At 37.3% G+C, this 20,519-nt stretch overlaps 1 protein-coding gene across 4 annotated transcripts in view; it reads right to left on the bottom strand.

The window, feature by feature from the left end:
• The window catches only part of LOC138008391 (colorectal mutant cancer protein-like), a 34,598-nt gene extending 14,435 nt beyond the window's left edge, over window positions 1-20,163 (bottom strand). Inside the window, exons 1-6 of one of the 4 annotated variants that reach the window (XM_068855715.1) lie at window positions 19,650-20,163; window positions 15,376-15,712; window positions 5,872-6,172; window positions 3,421-3,650; window positions 2,145-2,256; window positions 874-953 (exon numbers count right to left, since the gene is read on the bottom strand). In XM_068855715.1, coding sequence (XP_068711816.1) covers window positions 874-953; window positions 2,145-2,256; window positions 3,421-3,650; window positions 5,872-6,172; window positions 15,376-15,712; window positions 19,650-19,753 — 1,164 coding nt within the window. In that variant the 5' untranslated portion in view covers window positions 19,754-20,163. Of the gene's footprint in view, window positions 1-873; window positions 954-2,144; window positions 2,257-3,420; window positions 3,651-5,871; window positions 6,173-9,112; window positions 9,223-15,375; window positions 15,713-15,977; window positions 16,260-17,780; window positions 18,080-19,649 lie in introns of those variants that run through there. The other 3 variants (XM_068855716.1, XM_068855714.1, XM_068855717.1) reach the window with 3 other exon arrangements.
• Window positions 20,164-20,519: the final 356 nt, after the last annotated feature.

Genomic DNA, 20,519 nt, shown 5'->3' with positions numbered 1-20,519 from the left:
TTGCATTCTTGAAACGACTAGCGGGTTCAAGTTTCAAATAATCAGTTCATTAATGCAATCTTGAGGGGTACGCTTCACTTGGTTTGACTGTAACTTATTTGAATTTTTGACCAACATTTTGGAGAAGGGTCTGTTATTTCGTCTAGTTCACATTGTACAATACGGGCGAGATATCCCGCAACTGGATGGGTACGAACGGTTTTAAAGTAGAGGTAAAGGTAAGGGTCCTTATTTTACGAGGGTAACACGTGACAGTGAACTTGAATTACTGATAAACCTGTGGCCCTCGGTGCGCACCACAATACTTGCGTTTCGAAGAAAAATGTGTTTTCCCCCGATTAGATACATGTAGCTGCCTCGACCGTTCGTTCGCTTCACTTTGGAAAAAACGCGCGTGAAATTATTCCCAAATTTACTCATCACCATTTTAATACTCATGCTAAACTTGAAGTTTTTTGGTGGCGGCGCGGTGGCCGTCCTAGTTGTCATGATTAGCTCACGAAACGACGACGTTTACAGCCCCGACAAAGCCACAAAACAATTCTTATTTAATTGGTTAAAAGAGGAAAAAATATCGTACGACACGAATTTTAGTAAAGTTCCCTCCAGCGCCGGACCAAAACAACAACGTGAAATGGCAAAAATTAAGGGGTGCGACGACAACGCGAGTATACAGCCATTATTACAACTTGAGGTGACTTGTTCATCTTTACTTTAAAACAGTTTGTACTAACCCAGTAACAGAATACTTTGCTGATATTGTACCACAGGAACAACATGAAATAATAGCAAAATACTCGAGAAAGCATAGTTATATTTTGACGTGACGTTTTCGTCGACGAAAACCGTCGTCGTCTTAAACGCAAGGCTTACGTCTGATGTCCCTAAATTTTCTGAAGACTTCTTTCTTGACACCCACTCCTTTAAGCTGGTTTGCTGCAGTTGCCGTTCCACTGCAGAAGAGACCACAAAAAAGTAGCACTTAAAACTATATTCATATATTTTCAAATAGCCAGCCAAGCAGGCAAGGAGTATTACTAACAATCCCGGAATGACTAGGAGCGTAAAACTTCACAGTATTTGACCGAGTTATTTTTAGATTGATTTTCCCGCGAAACCAGACCTTTCTAGCCAATCACAAGTTTTGCACGAGACATTATTACCCATGGGATTCAGAATGGTCACTCGTGCTAGCCAATTCGTTTAAAAGTAGGTTATTCTGTGAAAATGCCGTTACGATGACAAGTGCTCCTGGTTGTGGGCTCTGGCTCCTAACCAACAGACCAAAAAATCTCTGAAGCCATGGAGAACATTAGCCTTGTAATGTAATCTGAGCATGTTGGTGGTAGAGCGATTTTCAACTGAGTGTCGTAAAACCAAAACCAAAGCAATTACTTTGGTCAAACAAAAAGGACGGAAACAATCCAGTAAACCAATCATAACTCGAAGTAACTACACGTCGCCGACACAAAGCGCGGGAAAATGTGCACGCGCGAGCCACGATTGGTTTTTGGTTTTCAATTCTGATTGGTTGAAAAGTGGCGTGAGAACTTTGAGCCAATCACTGAGTGAAGTAATCACAAACCAAAGCAATTCGCTAATTACTTTCGACACTCAATTGAAAACCACTCTATAAACAAGGAATCATTTAATGTTTGAAAGGGGAGGGCGGTTGGGCAAAAGAAATTGCCAACTTGCACTCTCCCCACCCCCTGAAAAATTAATGGCACGTCCCTAACGAGATGACAAGAAAAACCAAGGATGTAATTCATGAATATAATGCCCACTGTGAATGTCGCAACATTGACGCTTATTTCTTCTAAACATGTATGGATGGCACTTTGTTCCTCAAGCAACCCCTCATTTAATATATCAAGCTCTAATTCGGTCACATTTTGACTATGGCAATGTTGTTTGGAGAAACTGTGGGATAACTTTGCAGAATAAGGTTCATAAATTACCACATTGAGCAGCCCGTGTTATGACTTATTCTAACTATGACGCCGATGCTGGTAACTTGTTTGCGTTTCTAGGATGGAAAAATCTATCTTGCCAGTGGCAAATACAAAGACTTTTCAGCGGAAAGTCACAAAATTTTCCACCACTTTGTTTAAAGCTACACTGCAACAAAATTGCCTACTTACACAATTGTCTTTTCTTTTCCAAGTCAAGGCAATGAACTCTCAGCTCTCTGACTTTCGCTTGAAGCTCTTCATGCTCCTTTTCTGCTTTTTCTGGTTCAATTGGTTTTGCAAGCTGCCAAGAGAAATTAAACTTCACATGTAGCAGCAACAATCTTCATCCATTTTAAACTAGGCAAAAAGTACATTGTATTCCAAAAGCATAGAGAATACCAGTAATTATATGGGAAGTGTTATTCTAGCTTGAGGCCCTGAGTGAAGGATCTCACTGATTTTCCATTTTCTCTTTCAGTCGTGAAGTTCTTGCTCATCTTTTTAAATACACATGCCTTACTTTTAGCTGAACGTTTTTTAATTTTTTTAAGTCAATTATATTTTAGGAATTTTTCGAAAAGAAACAGAAAGCCTCGTAAATCAATGTAACCAAGATGACTCTTTAGAATAGCAGACACTAAAATAATAATAATAAAAACTAGACTATTCTGATGACTCGTTTGGATGTTTTGCCATCGGCTGAGGTGCAGGGGACTTGTGGGAGGTAAATGCCATTACTTATTAACTAGTTTGTGGTTCCTAGAGAATTTTAAACCCAAACCAGTAGTTTAGGACACGGCATGCTACCACTGAGCCAAACTCCAAAGTAGAACAAATATGTAAATAAGGAAATCAGGTATCAGGTATGAGGAAGGGGCACTGGTGAGAGTACCCTCAACCCCCCCCCTCCCCCTCCCCCTCTGACTACTGCAACAGGGTATGCATGTTGCCCAGAAAAGTCTTTCCCTTAGAACACTGGTTTTCGCCTCCTCAAAACCACCATTTGCTTTAAAAGTTTATCAGAGTCATACTGTTTGACAGTCACAACAGTCATATAACGACAGAAAACCTAATAATTATTACTTGAATCATCCCCATCATGTTCGGGTTTCAACCACTCAATATGGAAGCTCTCCTTGATTTTGAGTTGACAGAAAGAAGTAGCATTATCAATGAATTTGAAGCAAGAAACATCACAATTATCCCGAACTCAACAAACAAGTTGATCACGTCAGTCTAGCATTACACTTTAAAACTTTTACTGTTGTCAGTTGTGTTTTCAATAATGTTGTTGGTTCGTTTGAATTTTACCTACTTGTAATGAACATTTAATCTACAAAGAATCATTGTACTGATAGTCAGTCAGTCCTTTTTTTTAAGTAAAAGAAAAAAACACCAGCTTCCAAATCCAACAATTCCATTCCCATCAAAGAACCGCAATGAAAAGCAAAAATAAAATCCTTACAGATTGTAAACTATGCAATGGCTTGGTCTCATCTTCTTGGGTATCTGCTTTTTTCTCACTCTGAGGTTTGCTTTCAGCAGTTATTTCCTTCTTTTGTTCTTTCTTGGAGTCACTCTCCTGTCTGTCTATTGCAAATTCCAACCCACCCACCACCTTGGACAACTCATCGTCAGTGTTATCATCATTTGCACCTTCCTCAGAAGCCAGACTGTCAGATTCACTCTGGGAACCTGGACAAACAAGCAACAGGTCAGTATTATTCAATATTCAAGAGGAAAACAGCCAACAACGTTGTAACAGCAAAGCAAGCATTGTTGACTTGTTAAATCATCCTGTACTTAATTAGCCACAGTAATTATTATTTGTAATAATTTCTTACTGACAATGTTACAGTATAGTTACAATAACTGTAGTTATTAAAAACTGAACTACCGATATCAGATATCATTGGCTTGCTGGACACAGGCTATCAGTTCATACACCTGCTGTAACTAATATGGTCAAGGAATGCTTGAGCAATAAAGCAAGCTGAAAACATATTTGCAGCTCTGATAAAAAAACCGACAAAAGCCATTTTGGACTGGAATTGACTGAGGCAGAAATCGATGCTTTAGTCAACAACGTTGTTGATCCTGGAGTTTTTAATAAAACAATAATATTTATTATTCTACTTGGGCTTTCTGGATATAAAATGATTATAACCAACTCCCCTCTATGCACCTCATTGGTTACATTTTATCTATCACTTCATATCCAGCGTGCCCTCGTAGAATAATCGTTAATAATTATTATTTACATTGTAGTCAGTTTTTTCCAATCAAATACACACTTGGGCCTCAAACTAAGCTGGGGAAAAAACAAGAACCCATAACCAAGCAGCACAGCCTTTAAAATAAGGTTAGAAAGATACTTATGTATTTACATCAGGGCTCCACATTAGATTTTAAGGCAGAGTGTCAACGACGTTTTCTCTTTGTGACGGTCGCTTCTTTTCATAAAAAGTCTTCAATTCCACAAAAAGGCACACCATCAAACATGCAATTCTCAAAAATTCTTAGAGTTTACCTCACCGAATACAAAGGAAGAACTTTCTACTCCTATTTGAAGGGCGTTGCATTACCTGTCACCACTTCCTCTTGATGTGAGTCGCATGCAAATTTTCATAGATCACAACCTCGTTCCTGGGGTCTCTCTTCTCTTCCTCCATTGCCATTTTTTCTTCTCAACAACAATGAAGGGAGAGAAGAGAGACCCTGGAAATGAGGTTGGATCTAGATCATTGTTCGGGCATTCCCTTCTACTTCTGCTAAGAGTTAGATACCGTGCATTCGATGCCCGCTTTTAAAACCAGCAGTACAAACGCTGGTGATATTGCTCGAAAAAATGAATTTGAATGAAAGACCAAAAGGCGCGAGTATGAAGTATGTAAAGTTTCTGTTATCAATTCGTGGCTTTTTTCAGATCCAAAAGTTCTTTGTTTCACACAACAATGCAACACAAAGGAAATTTATGGTACTGAATGACAAAGGAAAAATCAGACTAGCATGTAAATGCATTCATACATGTTATGCGCACGAATATATGCGTATGAGCAAATACTGTAAATATACGCATATGTGCATACATTGTATAAAATACGTATGCACAGTTAACGTATATCTGAGCAGTACTGTACATTGACCAACAAATCTATTTTATAAGTTAATTTTTGCCAACTGTCCAAATTTATAATAATGTTATACATGTATCAGATAGTTTTTGCTGAAGCGTTTACTTCAGGTTTGTCCAATTTGAGAAAGATCTGGTACTTTCCATCAACCAATCAAAAGTCAAGATAAATAAAAGAACAGTGTATTGGCCAATTCAAGTTGCAGCTATTAAATTATCACTGCTATCAAACTGCTGTTTTCTCCAATTTCAAGGTTCCCATATACATTGTAATGCTGCTGCATTTGCCATGTTCATCTGTTTTTGGATGCTTATAATTAATAGGTAACAGGCCTACATGCTAGTCCAATTTGGAAATAATTGGATTATAAAATTTCCTGAGACTGCCATATTGGACTAACTTGGCAGTGCTCAGAATTTTTCTCATCCAATTATTTCCAAATTGGACAGCATGTAGTCCTATTACAAATACTAATTGGCTACAGCCATGGCCCATCCTTCCAACTATTTGATAATTATGGCACATGTAGGTAATGTAGAAGTGACATTAACATGTCAGACAGTTTTTACACATTCAGAAAACAGTGTTGTCGCCTAACATTCTCACCAACACTTCAAGCAAATTTGCAATGGTGGAGACAAAATCCAGCTTGGGTACATCATCACAAAATAATCAGTCTTTGGCTTCAGCAAATAGCACAAGGCTTAGCATTAATCCACCATACATGTATCAAGCTTAACCTCATCCAATAAAAATTATTATTGTTAATTGTTCCAACTAACCGTGTTCAGATGTCTGAGATTCTATTTCAATTTCCTCAGACTCGTCAAACTTGTCCACAGATGCCTGGGACAGCTTCTTGTTTAGTTCAGCTATAACACTTTGTAGCTCTGTGATGTGTTGTTCACTCTGCTGAGCTTGTGAACTAAGTCTACCTTCATAATCATGAATCAAATCCTTCCTCTCTTGAGTAGTGTGGTCAAGAGATAACTGCAGCTGATCTCTTTCTTCAGTCAATTGCTGAACTTTGCCCGTTAGTTCCACAATTTCTGTCTTGAGAGAGGCCAGTGCTGCCAAGTGAAGCTAAAGAAAACAAACATAGTTCTAATTATGGAATCATTTACTATGTATCACAAACATAGTTCTAATTATGGAATCATTTACTAAGTATCACATACATGTATAGCGGTTATGTGATTTATCAGCTTATCAGTAGAACACACACAGCTTTAATTCAACGCAAACCATTTCCATTATACCCAGAAACTTAGAAAAACTGTCTTGTGAACCAGAAAATCACTCCCTGATGAGCATTTGGAAATTACAAATGGTACAATATGACAGTGAGAACAAACACAATACATAGTACCTCAGCTTAGATGATCTCTGTCTACAACTAAACTGCAGCCAAATTCACAAATAACAAAAATTCCAACATTAAACAAACAAGCCTTGAATATAGTAAAATGTGCTTTGTTTATAAATCTGTATGCCAAATACTTCACACTACTAAAGAATAAAACAAACTGAAATGCTGTGCAGGTACTTAAAGTTAATTCTAACCACAATGCTTTTAGGAATGCAACTTTTGATAAACCAGCAGTGAAATAACAAAATTTGCAAAATCTAGCAATATATTCTGAGACAAAATCATTGACATTTTAATTCAATATACACCAAAGTCGAAAAGAAGGACTTAACATTTAACTGTAGCTCAAATACATGTAGAAAAAATTGTTGAAGCAGCAGTGTCATAAACAGGCTGCAATTGATTAGATCCAAACGAGTCAGAGATTCTTTTGATTTAGGGTGCAGAACATTTTAAAGGACAGGAAACCACAACATTCTTAGGACACATATAAAAGGATAAAGAACAATAAAATCATGGTATATATTAATTAAAAGCAACTGATATAGAATTTAATAAAAATTAATGAGCATGTTATCACTAAAAACAGATCAGTGTCAAAGATGTGCCCCTTCAGATAACAATGTGATTTATCAGCATTGATAAGTTTACTCAATGATTACATCTTCATGTTGCACTGCAGTTTTTCACACTACATCTTAAAAGTAAACTAAAGTTGTTTATGACAATTATTAAGCAACTCATCAGCATGATATCACAAAATTACCAATCTACATTATCAACTTTTGTTGACCAACAAGACTTTCCATACTATGAGGTCATGGTTAATTAAGAACTGAACAACAAATAATTGTTTCCACTTCATAACGATGGCACATTACTACAATGTATACAAGAGCTAAGCAGTTTATCAACACTCAATTCAAATAGAAATATGGGTACACATAGTTTAACCAAACTCATTTTCATCCCTCAAAATAAGTAGCACAGTGAATGTATGATGTTTCTAACAAAATATTAAAACAGGTTTAGATTTTTTGACTCGTTGTTATATTAATTTTGTAAAGAATCACTATTTAGACTAAATGTTTGAAAATAAAAAATTGGCAAAAAAAATATCTCCAATGTGCATTTTATGAAACAAAATTACTGTTTTGCTCTGAAAGCAATTCAAGTAAAACTGTTATCATGCAAATACCTAACTGATAAGCTCATTTTTAAAGGAAATGTTCACAGGAAAATAATTATTTGATTATAACATAATTAAGTAAAGTACGATCGTCAGGATGAATGTACATGTAGTCCTGAGAAGGACTGTTTGAGATGTCACCTCAAACAGTCCATTCAGTCTAAATAGTGATTTTTTACAAAATTAATATGAGATGACATCTCAAACAGTCCTTCTCAGGACTACACTCACCCAGACGATCATACTTTACTTAATTACGATATGACTCCTAGGTTTAAACCATTTACGCTTTTATTTGATTATAAGCAAAAGATTTGATCCATCATCTTACATGAAAGATCAGAATTATGTAACACTGTAGAAAATCAGCTAAAAATTTAAAACAAACACAAGTTTACCCTTTGTAGCCTGAGAATATATACTTTGACATTGGGTGAAAAACATGTGATGTTGTCGCCGCTTGTAACCTGTGATCTGCATGACTTAGATAATGAATCCAAACAAACTCTATCCAAAGGGTTAGGTGATGAAAAGGTCCTCATAATATTTCTAAAGTCCATGCCACATAAACATACGATCCTCAGTACAATCAATATTTCGGTACAAGCATTCACAAGAAGAATTTAAGTTTGCAATCGAATGAAAGAGTAATAGCTACAACACACGTGCCCAGATCTGTCGCCCAGATCTGTCCATGTCTATTCTGACACTGTGTGTCACACAAGTGAAAGCTAGTTAACTCTTAACAGGGTAACTGTAAAATCAGAGAGTTGCACTATATCAACTGACAAGGAAGAAATAAGCAAAGACTGCGACACATGTACACGTTTCATGCAAACACAGAAACAAACAGTTAATTACAATGTACATGCTGGCATTCAATATATGTCATTCAATTATCATTATTAATTTTAAGAACATATTTGTTTGGGTAAAATGCCAAAACAGAATTTTAAAAAATGTAATAAGATTTCCTCTAAAAGCTATTTTAGTAATGCTTGCCAGTAATCTCAGGATACACAAATATGAAAAAGATGGACGGTAAATATTAATCTACTTGTAAAAAGGAACACAAAGTTGTGGCCATTCTTGTTAGAATAATTGTTTCTCTTTTGATGAATGTTCAGCATAAAGTACTAAGAATAATATTACTGTATGTACACTCATTACATAATCTCAGAGATACAGCAAAAGATAAGGGAAAAAATAAATCTTAACAACTTTAAATGTACTTGGAATTTAACACCCACGGTGTTCCTTTAAACAAGTAAATATCAGTAACAAGGAAAAACTGTAGGAAGCATAAAAAGTGCTATTAATTTAAAGCATCAATATTTCTTGAGAGTATCATGTGGTGTTCAAATCCCCTAACCTTTAAAACTTTAGCTTTGAACTGATACTCCTTTAAATTAATAATGCTGTTTACATATAACATTAAAGACATGAACATTAACTAAAGACTCACATTGGCTGTACTTCTTCTAACACGAACCCACGGCATAAAACATGTACCAGAATGTGGAGAGTGCATGTTTCAGCCATACGATTATTTCAAGGAAAGGAAATGATCCTCTCTCACACAACTAACTGGTAACAGGATTGTCATATCAAGTTTCAATACATCAGGAGTTACCTTTCATGACCCCAGCTTCACCCCTCCTACCCAGGGTGACAGTGCACTGTAATAATGCTGACAGAAACCTTACTGTAAAATACATGAACATCCAGCCAACACAAAACAATTTGACAATGAATTACAAGTAAATGAAAGCACATGTAGTGACAGAAGAGAAAGTCATTTTGAGAAGAAAGTCTTGTTTTATTTTCAAACTCGGAAATAGTATGGTACTCATTACTTTAATTATCATCTGGTTGACTTCATGCTATTCTAGTCAGCAATCTTGAACAACAAATGAACCAAACCCAAAGGAGTATGAACATTTTAAAGAATAATGAGATAATGCAATAATCACCTTTCTGTTGCAAATTTGTCACATTTTGTAATTTCATGGAATTGATAAATTTTCCAAAAAAAATTCACAAAACCACATTATTTACTACATGTAGTACACAGAGAAAAATTAAAATAGATACATGGACATGTTAAGTTCACAGTTCAGTATTATAATAAAATTATTTTGGGCTTTTCTTATCAAACCTAAATAAAAATAATACAACTTTGCGTAGACTACCTTGAGTTTGTTCATGTTTTACTTCGATCCTGGTAACTCCTTTTCCTGACGTACATAAATTCAATATGAATATCCCAGTTATCAAAGCATGACCTATTATTTTCTTCGTAAGTCTCTCATCCACTTGACAATTATCACCAGGGAACAAAAAACAAAACTGACAGACTTTCTTGCAAATAAAAAAGCTGTGACAGCTAATAGATTCCCTCAACATCCACCTATTGTGAGATCAGGATATGAGTCCAGACCAGACATCGGAACACATTGAGTGAAACCAAAACCAATTTAGATGAAGAAAATTTGCATCATCCATCGTCAGAACAAAGGAAGTTTTCTGGTTATTAAAAGCCAAACAATAGAATGAAAATAAAAACTACACGTATGAAACAACATTCAGCTGGCGAGTTCAATAAATTTAAAAAATTCAATTCACATTCAACCACTGGGAAATCATGCTAAGACTAAAAAAGAATCAATAAATAATATTCATTTTCAATTGGCTATTCCTTCATAAACAAAGGAGTATTCCTTTTAATCAAAATTCTTTTTTCAGTTCTGACTAATATAGCTCCCACTGAGGGCTCTGCTCTTCAACTTCATGTATCTCTTTTGATTACTAAATTTTTCAGACAACAAACTTTAGCACCATGTGAAAACAATGCCTTAACCTTACCAACAGAGCTAAAATAATAATAAATACCTGTAAGGCTGTGGTAAGAATAATTTGGGGGTTTGTTCCTACATAGATAAAATTCCATCTTTATTAAAATCGAACATACACTGTACAGTAATAAAAATCATAGCACTTTAACAATAAAAATATGTTTTATGCATTTTCTAAATCCTCATGATTTTGGCATGTAAGAATCACCAAATAGCAAAAAACATTTCTAATCAAGATGTGCTTTGCCAAAAATCACTTCAAGTTTGAAAGCCAGCCATATAATCCTACAAACACTTGTTTTATATCCACCAAAGGTTGACTACACACACGAAATTAATGCATGTAGCCATTTAAGTCTAAACACATGCAATCTTCACAAAAAAAAGTCTGGTTCTCCATTTCTGGATTCATGACGTTCTACAGCTCCTGGGGCAAGGCAAGGAATGTTTTTAAAATCAAACAAAAAAATTAGTAACAGCATTAATATTGAATGTTATAACTTGCCACAGTTCAGTGCAAAAGGTACAAAGCTTTTACTGCCATAAATTTCATAACAATTCAAAAATAATAATAATTCTGTACAATGGTCACTTAAAAACGCTATGCACACAGTACACAGTACTCCTCAGCATGTAAAAAACAAAGGTCACAGGTCACAAGTCATTGTTTTACCAACAGAGAAAGAATCCTAAACATTCATTTAAGCTAACCTTAGGCCAACTTAGACCTAAACAAGAGCGTTTAGGCCTAATGTTTTCATTGGTAAATGGTTAAGGTTGCTTGTGTGACCTGTGTTATGTACCTGCCCTATATTCCTTTCATACTTGTGGAGGAATTCTAACTCAAAGGAACTTTAGCAACTTTAAAATCTACGCTGTCAGACGTATCTATCTTTTGTCATCCTTAGCCTACAGCCTAGAGTAACTCATTGCCAGAACACAAGGATCTCTACAAAGAGGAAAATACCAGAAAACCGATTGATGATTGACTTCAAGTTAGTGTAAATGACTATACTCATTCCTTTAGGTGCCTGCAGCCAGTCCTCTGTTCCTGCAAACTCACTGGGCACCCCAGACACCCATTAACAATTTTGATAATGACATCAACATAATTTTAGGGTGTTAAATAATGAAGTTAAATTCTACAAGGTACTTAAACTGTGTCATCTCCATCTGTCAGTCTCTACCTTTCTGTACAGCTCTTTTAAGAGCCAAAAAACATGTACCAGTACATGTAAAAGCTTGGAGGGCAAATTCAATTGTGAAAAATGCTGATTATGCTCAGTTATTCTGTCCCTGCCTTTAGTTTACGACAACTGGTTATTATAAATGCCTGAAGCAAAACAATTTAACTAGCTACATGTATTAAAGAAGATCTCAAATAAAGAAAACCAAATAAAGAAACCAACCACTGGAAATAGCTTCTACTCATAAAAATTTTTGCTCCATTTTGGTTCAAAAGTTATTAACTCATGCTCCAAGTCGTGTGATATACCCGGATAAGGGTATAATTTTCCTTCACTGAGAACAGAGCACTCACAAGATAGGTGATCTGCTTAACCCTCATTACTCCCAGTCGGAGACTGAATTGCTAACAGTGTGGCTGACGAGATCGGACCATGTATGACTTTGGAGCACAGTACCACAGCCAGTTGCAATAGCCTGGGAGTCGATTTTGCTGAGGGAGGAAAACGGGAGTACCCCGAGAAAAACCCTCTGAGTCGGTTGAGATGGACTGAAACTCAGCCCACATATGATCTTAGGGCCAAGAGTTGAACCCGGATAGAAGAGGTGGAAGGCATGGTTGGGTTGATAACCGTGGCACATTAAGGTGAATACAATCTACAGTACACAAAGTTTTTAGGTATTTCCCAGTGAATGTCACATAAGTTTTGGTGGTAGCTAACTTGGGCATAGGAATTATATCTGAATCAGAAGGCTTGTGCTGGACTCCCACTAGTCACACCTTACCTAAAAGAAACCTTATGGTCTTCGAATGAAAGACATCATTCTGTTAGACATAAAACAAGGAAGAAAATACTTATTGGAAGAAGGGTGGGAAATGATGAAAAGCTGACAGTCTTATAGTTGAAGGCAAAAGAAAACTGTGATCTCAAATAAGAGCTACAGTACAATCTTGGACAAACCAAAATGAAAAATTAGCACCCTCCTCCCTGCAAAAGCAATAATGAATCCACACGCAAGTTGAAGCCAGTCATTTTTTCATCCTTGAAATAAAATTGGGGGAAGGGGTGGTCTTCATTTTCCATTTGAAAGGTCCAAGATTTAAGGTAGAGTAAGCAAAGGTCATTGGCTTTGGACCTCAAAGTAAGAGTAATTGAATTAACTGAGAATAAAACAAGAAAGTGGCTGCATCTAAGCCACTTCAAATGCAAGGAAGTACACACTTGAAAGTCTGAAATGTGAGACAGATTTCTAAAGTTGGGACATACAACTGTATCTCTTGTCCCAGGGACTTCCCTTCAATTTAATCCAAACAGACTCAAATTTCATAATCCGAGTTGTGCTTACTGTCTCTTTTGGAATAACATGTAGGTACACCTTTCAGCATTGCAGAATCTACTTGAAATTCATTATTATTTTGTTCCCAGAAATTAAATAAATAAATTGAAAAAACTGCTGTGGACGTGGATACACAGGGAGCCTTTAGGAAAGGAAAAGGAACTTTATTTGAGTGTCTAGTCATTCTAGCCCTGAAGCACTAATTTGGGACACTGTAAATTGAAATTAATAATTAACACAACTCAAGTCAAATGTTGGTTTTTTGAGGAGAGGGGAAACCGGAGTACCCGGAGAAAACCTCTCGGTGCAGAGTAGAGAACCAACAAACTCAACCCACATATGACGCCAAGTTTGGGAATCGAACTCGGGCCACATTGGTGGGAGGCGAATGCTCTCACCACTGCGCCATCTCTGCACCCCACTAATTTAATTTTCAATAAAAAAACTGACTGATGAGTACATACCAGAGTAACAAAATACAATAATTATTAATACGGTATATGCATAGAGCAACTTTAATTACGGAACAAAATACAATCTAGTAAGCGATTATAACATTCTGTGAACACAAACCTATTGACGGCTTGCCAATTACATGTATGCAAGCAACTGGGTTTTAATAACCTTATAAAGTACTTGCAATTCTCACAATATTTAGATCCAGATTGTCAGCTTTGTCAATTAAAATACTATATCATACTGTTATAATCTAATTTTCAGATCATTATGTGCAATTTTTGGTCTGTTATGTCCACGATTTTGAGGTTAAAATTTGATCAAGTTGTACAAGTATACAGGTGCTTTTGAGAAAAAAGAAACCACATGATCCATTTAAAATACTACCGGTATATCATGCATTTACAGTATTTCCTATATTGGAGCAGGGTTTTTTTTCCTAATTGATCAATGCAAATGAGGATAATAGAACTTTTGCCCTCTTTGCCTTAATATGACATATCAAAGGACTAAACATCTCAGTATTCTTGAAGAGTAAAAAACGGCTAGAATGTAATCAAATAATTATCATGTTCTCCTGTCCTTGTCAAAAATACCAAGACATCTTCAAAAAGCCTTTTATAAAAGGTTACCATGGGGCTCAGAGATACTGAAGCCACACTTTTGATGCTCTTGCAACTTGGAAAAAGAAACTAAATTTGCTATTTCTTAGAACCAAGAAACCAAAATGGCTTAAATAGTTAATTCTAAACAAAAACATTACCATAAACATTGATCAGACATAATTGTTTTGGGTGGTATATCCCAGCAGGCTAAACATTCGTCATTTATCTCAAAGATAGCGGCATTTTTCCGTCATGTCCGCTGAGGTCTTCCCTTGTGGACATCAATCATTCTTTAAGTGTCAACGACTAGATCTACCTCGCAGGTAGAGACCCTACGACCTTCCTGAATAAGTCTGAAAACGATCAGGGCTGGCATTTTGGAAACTCGCGTTGAGTAGGTTATCGTGAACATAAATAAATACACCCCAACATATATGTAAACAATGTACAGATTCCTATTTACAAATGATACCTTTCACACAACCGCACTAAAAAGACAAGAAGTCTATGCTCGGCAACTAACATAATTAAGTTTATAAATAACTTGTGGCTGACGCTGCATAAAATGCCAGATAAAATGAAAAGTGCTTTTTCACGTTAGCGAACTCTAAAAGTAGAATGGCTTCCAGGAGGAAAAGATTAATGCTTCTCGGGAAGTTTCAAAAAGTCTAACGAAAAACTGCTTTCTTCTTGTTTCACAGGAAATCGCGAGACGCTGAGGCCGGAAAAAAAAAACTAACCAATCTTTTAAAAACAGCAATTAGTGGCACGATGGCATTATCTCGCTTTAAAAGATGCAACACCCTCATGCAGATTAACTAATTGTTCGCATTTATAATACGAGGCTCCACTACCCTGAAAAGGTTTATATCGCCATAAATACGGTTTATGAATCAAATGATTGGCGTAACTCGATTTTCTTGGACTGGTCTCGAGCGAGTACATTCGTATAGCGCTACATAAGACAAGGATATCGATTTCATGGCTTGCTCTCTACAAATGTTGATTCACCACATGAAACCCACGGTGGTTTTGCTAATGAAAGAGTTTCCTTGTTTTGTACATTTGTTTAAAAAGCCTTAGACTTAAAAACACTTGATATATGGCCAAATGAGTTTTTATTTGGGTTTTATATCCCAGGGGAACTTTTTTATTTTAGAAGATCGAGTATTCCGGAAACGATAAACGAAGTTTTGCGGCATAGCGCTGCCATGCGATATAAATATTCACGCCACGAAATTAAAATGAATTGTACCAATGCGCTAAAAACACTGAAACAGTTTACTCACCGTATTCGCTAACTCTAAGAAATTGCTTGAGCGCGACTGTCCTTTTGAATTGGCTACAGACATGATTTGTTGAAGAGTGGGATCGACGTTCAAATCCTGCGCGCCGCTGTCGATCTCCCAGCTTTCTTTACCATTCGCCTTCTCGTTCATTTTCGATCCGCTAATTTCCTCCATTGAATTATACGCTACCACTACTGATTTCTCATTCTCCTGTATCATTAAGTCTTTTTCTTGCAAATTTTCGAGGGAAACCATTCCATTCCGGTTTTCGGAACCCAGTTGTTCGATGATCTCTCGCACGGCTTTGTCTTCAAATCCAAGTTGCTTCAGATCAGGACTGCGAAGTCAAAAGACACAACCTTAAAGACATCTTATCCCCCTGTGGGCTACTAAGAGTTTACCAGAAAAAGTGGCAAGGCGATTAACAAAATCGACTTTGACAAGTAAGTTATTATAAAACACAGCATAAGCGAAAGTGTCACGTTAATGCATTGAACCGAAACCCGACCGCAATTGGATAGGTCGGCGGTTGTGATGACTTCAAAAAATGTCCTTAGGACAGGAATTTCAATACTTTACACTCTTGAGACATAACGGCATACCTTTCGAGAAGACCAATGACCCCCTTTCCACCTGTATTTAGAATTTTGCGTATGCTTTCTTCCAAACTTTGATCACTCGAAGTTCGCCGAGAACTTGTCGACGAGACGGAAAGAGAAGGTGCATTTTCGTTGTCGCTCATAATTTATGGTTGAGTTGTTAACGACACCTTTGAAAAACTTTTCACGACCACTATACTAAGCTTAAAAAAGAGGTTTTCACCACTTAGAACACGTTTTAAAATTCAAGGAGCGAGAAATAAACCAAATAGCCCATTTTGAAAATGGTTCAATCAGCAGGATGCCAGAATTTGATTGGTTACCAAGCAGTTTCCTCTCGTTTACTTCCTGGGGTGGGCATAAATTACCCGTTAAATTTCTGGATTGAAACGGGAAATTATGCCCGTATTTCACTCCTTAACAACAAGTGATCCTTTTAAAGGGATCAAATTCTATACTCATTAGTCGGTTGTCGGCGTATAATTCTAGAAATGCGCTATCATACAAGACAAAAATCACCCCCACCCTCCCATATACATGACATCGCGGAACTCAAGGAAACCGCAAAAAATTTCCTTCATTTCATTGTATTGTTTTGCCTAATGTACCAAAAGAGCGCGGGGAACGTTCTAGGGTGTTTTCTTTATCATTGAAATTAAAATAATCTCCATTCGCGACGCCCGTATTTTGCTAGAAAACAAATAAAAGTGTATTTATTTTTCGAAGCGGCCTCTACTATTGATACTATTCCTGATTTTCCATATTGAACGAGTTTATGTCATAATTTCAAATAAGTTGTCCTCTTTAACACAAAGAAAAACATCGGAGTATTAATCTTAATATCCCGTTTGTGAAAACGCTTTTTCAGTCCATGAAGGTGATCATTCAGGTTGCCAATAAGAAAACAACAGAAACTTGTCTTTAAAAATGGGACTTCTTAATCTGCGAAACGTGACTGATTTATTTAGAGTGTTGAATATTCAAGTCAGGATCAAGTCTTAAAAGGTCAATGTGTTTATAAATCCCAGAGTTTGTTTTGTCTTCGTCTTTTCGATTGGTTGCACGCTTGTCTGTGTTATATTTTTTCGTTCGTTAGAGTTCGCCACTTTAAGACAAGCATTGAGGTGTGACAGTTTCGTAGTCGCGTAGTTGCGTAGTGCGAGACTTACGTACCGTCTCCAGTTCCGAAGTCTTGAAAAGATTTTTAAAAAACCACTAAAACCCCAAGATCAATAAGAGAGACTTCACTTTCTAAAAAGACAGGCCTATGCAGGTAAACCGCTAGCAGAGTCTTCGCGATTTTTTTTCTCCCGCGGTTTATAGTTTCGTTATTTCGCACGCGATCGAAAACTAAGCTTAAAAGAGGAACAGTTCCAGCAGAGTGAAGCAGAAACGGTTCATGGTTGCCTTGATCGACTTTCAGGAAGTCAAGATACTTACATAAATAAGCCGGTAAACATAACCAAAAAAATGTTGGGCTTAAAAGCCCTTTACAAGAAAAAAATGTCACTGAGTTTTTAATCTCACTGTAAGGCACGAGTCGACACTACTTTTTCAACTGATTTCCGGCCCTATGTCGAAAAACCAGTGACTAAATGATTGAAAGCAGGAGATAATGAGGAAAGTGAACAATATAAGAAAATGAAATGCCACTATGTAAATCAACTCTACGTGATGTCGCACCTTTGATTAAATATAAAGTGCTAACAATAACTTAATCCTTTTTATCCACGATTATTGAAGTGACCAGGTCAATAAATGCAATGTCTGGTATTTGAAGTGGAATACTCTAAAACCTTGACTTACTTACGAAGTTCTTGACGCTGGCTGACTCAGACATGTGACTCGGACATGCGACTCGGACATGCGGACATGTGCTATTAGTCATTCGGATTCATAGAAACTACACCAGAAACTCGTGGACGCTTTTAGGGAAGAAGGCGATCAAACGTTCACAAAGAGCTTGGTAGTTGTGAATCTAAAGATCAGTGGAAAATAAATTCAGGAACGGCGGAGCGTATTTTGAATTGGGGGACTACCAATCAAGCACCGTAGACGCTAACTCAGCTCTCTCAATGAGATATCAACGTGGATCAACCGTAAAATGACATATGTTTCATTTCTTATTTTTTGCCTGACACGGGTGAGGGGGAAGGCTCTAAAGCCCCCACCCACCCACCCCCAGGCTCCGCCGTCCGAGAAAATTCCAATCGAATATGCCTTTTTTTTGTTCAAGGTTGCATTTATCAAGGTCTTATGAATCACAGACGATGTTCCTGCACATTGCCTGATTTCAAGCCGAGGGGGACAAGGTACGACTCTGCAAATAATGGCATTAGCAACTATTGATCCACATAGTCAGAAAGTGCACACCAAGCTTTACAAAATCCCCAAGTTTGGTGTTAATAGACCCAATATTAAGCGAGATACAGCCGTTTAAAAACGTCAAAATTTACAAGGAAATGCGTGGCCATCCGGATGACCACACATCAAAATTAGCCTGATTAACACCAAACTTTCTCGGTTTGCTCTTTCTAACTACGTGGATCAATAGTAGCTAATCCCATAATTTACATATTGGTACCTAGTCCCCTTCTGCTTGAAATCAGGCAATGACAGGGCAAGTTTCGTGCAAGTTCTCATTTCATTAATCGCTAACCATAGTTAGTAGGGGGGGGGGGGGGGGGGTTGAGTGCCAAACGCAAGTCTTTTATCTGCATAGCGGATTGGAAAATTCAAAATAACGACCACTGTAAAACAGTGAGCGAATGTGACAATGATCTACACATATTAAATGAAAGGTTATACAATTGAACCCACTGGGAACTCGGAAAAATCCGAGCCCCAAATGGGATTCGAACCCACGACCCTCCGTGATCTAGTACAGATGCTCTAACACTGAGCTACTGGAGACTCTATGGACGGTGAGCAAGGGTGAAATCACGGATCGTCGTGGGTTAGAATCGAATCTGGGGCTCGGATTTTTCCGTCCGAGTTCCCAGTGAATTCAATTGAAAAACTTTTCATTTAACCACTGTAAAACAGTACGTGACAATTCACTCCTGCCCCCATTGTCATTCAAAGTCGTGTACGGGAGCTTTATAATCCTTGACACTGTTCGCAGTTTCCGCCTCGAACCTTTCTGTACTTGTAACTTGTTTAAAGCTCAGCATCATTTACTGTAATCTAACAACTCCTTAGGGAGAGACTCCAGGAGGGGAATTTACAGTGATATGAGCCACCTCTTCTGTGAAATAATACAACTTTAAAATATCGGCAATATCAATTTCAAAGTTTCTTCAAAACAATTGTCTGTTTGACAACTCCCTGATGAAAGGACTATGTCCAATTTTAGCCTGACACATTTCGGTTTCAAAGAGTAGAATTTGTGCCAAGTAAATAGCTTTGCACGCAATCATGTAGTAAGAGAAGACTTCGTTTTCAGAAATTGAGGCGCAGAAGATTTCAGATCTTTGAAGATAGATAATGGGCTTTACTTGTATATGAACTTCGTAAACAATTTATCAATTTGATAAAAGGAAAAAACCTTATTCATCATTAGTTCCAGGAGAATAAACTTACCAACAAGTTTATAGGCGGTAAACAAACGGACAATACCACAAAGGCGGAAAAGGGAACAGAGAGAATGCAATCCAAACAAACAAAGAAAAATACCTTTGGTGCTTTCGTGGCCTTTTCCCCGATGTACATGAAAAGAATGTCTTAAGTCTGGCACCCACTCTCGAGCCCATTTTTCTTGGCTTCAATCTACAGTACATTTATCTGACAGAAGTTTCGCAGAGCAATCATAATGTGATAACATGGCATCACACGAAGCCAGGCGGGTCGACCACTTCTCCCGTCTTTGGCCAATCTTGGCCATGCAATGCAGTCGGATATACTGTATTGGGCTGTAATCGTGTCGAAAACTGGGTGTATAATAGCTCGCGCGTCAACGGTACGTGTAATATCAAACATGTAAACAGCTAATGCCTCATAATCGAGGGCTCCAAACGGACTGAACGACTGATACTTCTCACTCAAATGGGCTAAGCGGATAACTACAGCCAAAGAAGAAAATTGGATTTTTGGCCTGTGTGTCCGCGTTTCCTGCTTAATGCTTTCCTGAAGACATAAAGGAAGAATTGAGGAACGAGATGGGACACAGATAGCGCTTTTTATAGGAGTCCGAAAGTGCATAATACTTTCGTGCTATGATTTATCACTATGCTGTAAACATAGACATAAAAACTGTCTCTAGCATTGACGGTAAGCTTTCAGATGAAAAAAAAAACTTACGTCGGGCTCGAAAATGATAAGAATTTACCTTTTTGCGCTTTTCAAGAGGATTATAAAATAATACGCTCAAGGGAACTTGATCAGTTTGAAATATTTCCCACAAATGCTTTGAGTCGGTGGCTACAATCGCTCATTCTGTGCCAATATATCTGCGCTCCAAAGTGAAGCCTGATTCGTCCAGACCTGTTCGGGGCTTGATTAGGAGTCTAGTGAATACCTGAAAAGGGACAGGCCGCCACGGCACAT

The sequence above is a fragment of the Montipora foliosa genome, chromosome 6 (assembly GCF_036669935.1).
Source record: "Montipora foliosa isolate CH-2021 chromosome 6, ASM3666993v2, whole genome shotgun sequence".
Lineage (NCBI taxonomy): Eukaryota > Metazoa > Cnidaria > Anthozoa > Scleractinia > Acroporidae > Montipora > Montipora foliosa.
Note: the sequence above shows the minus strand (reverse complement) of the source record. Positions and strands in the feature narration are given on the sequence as shown.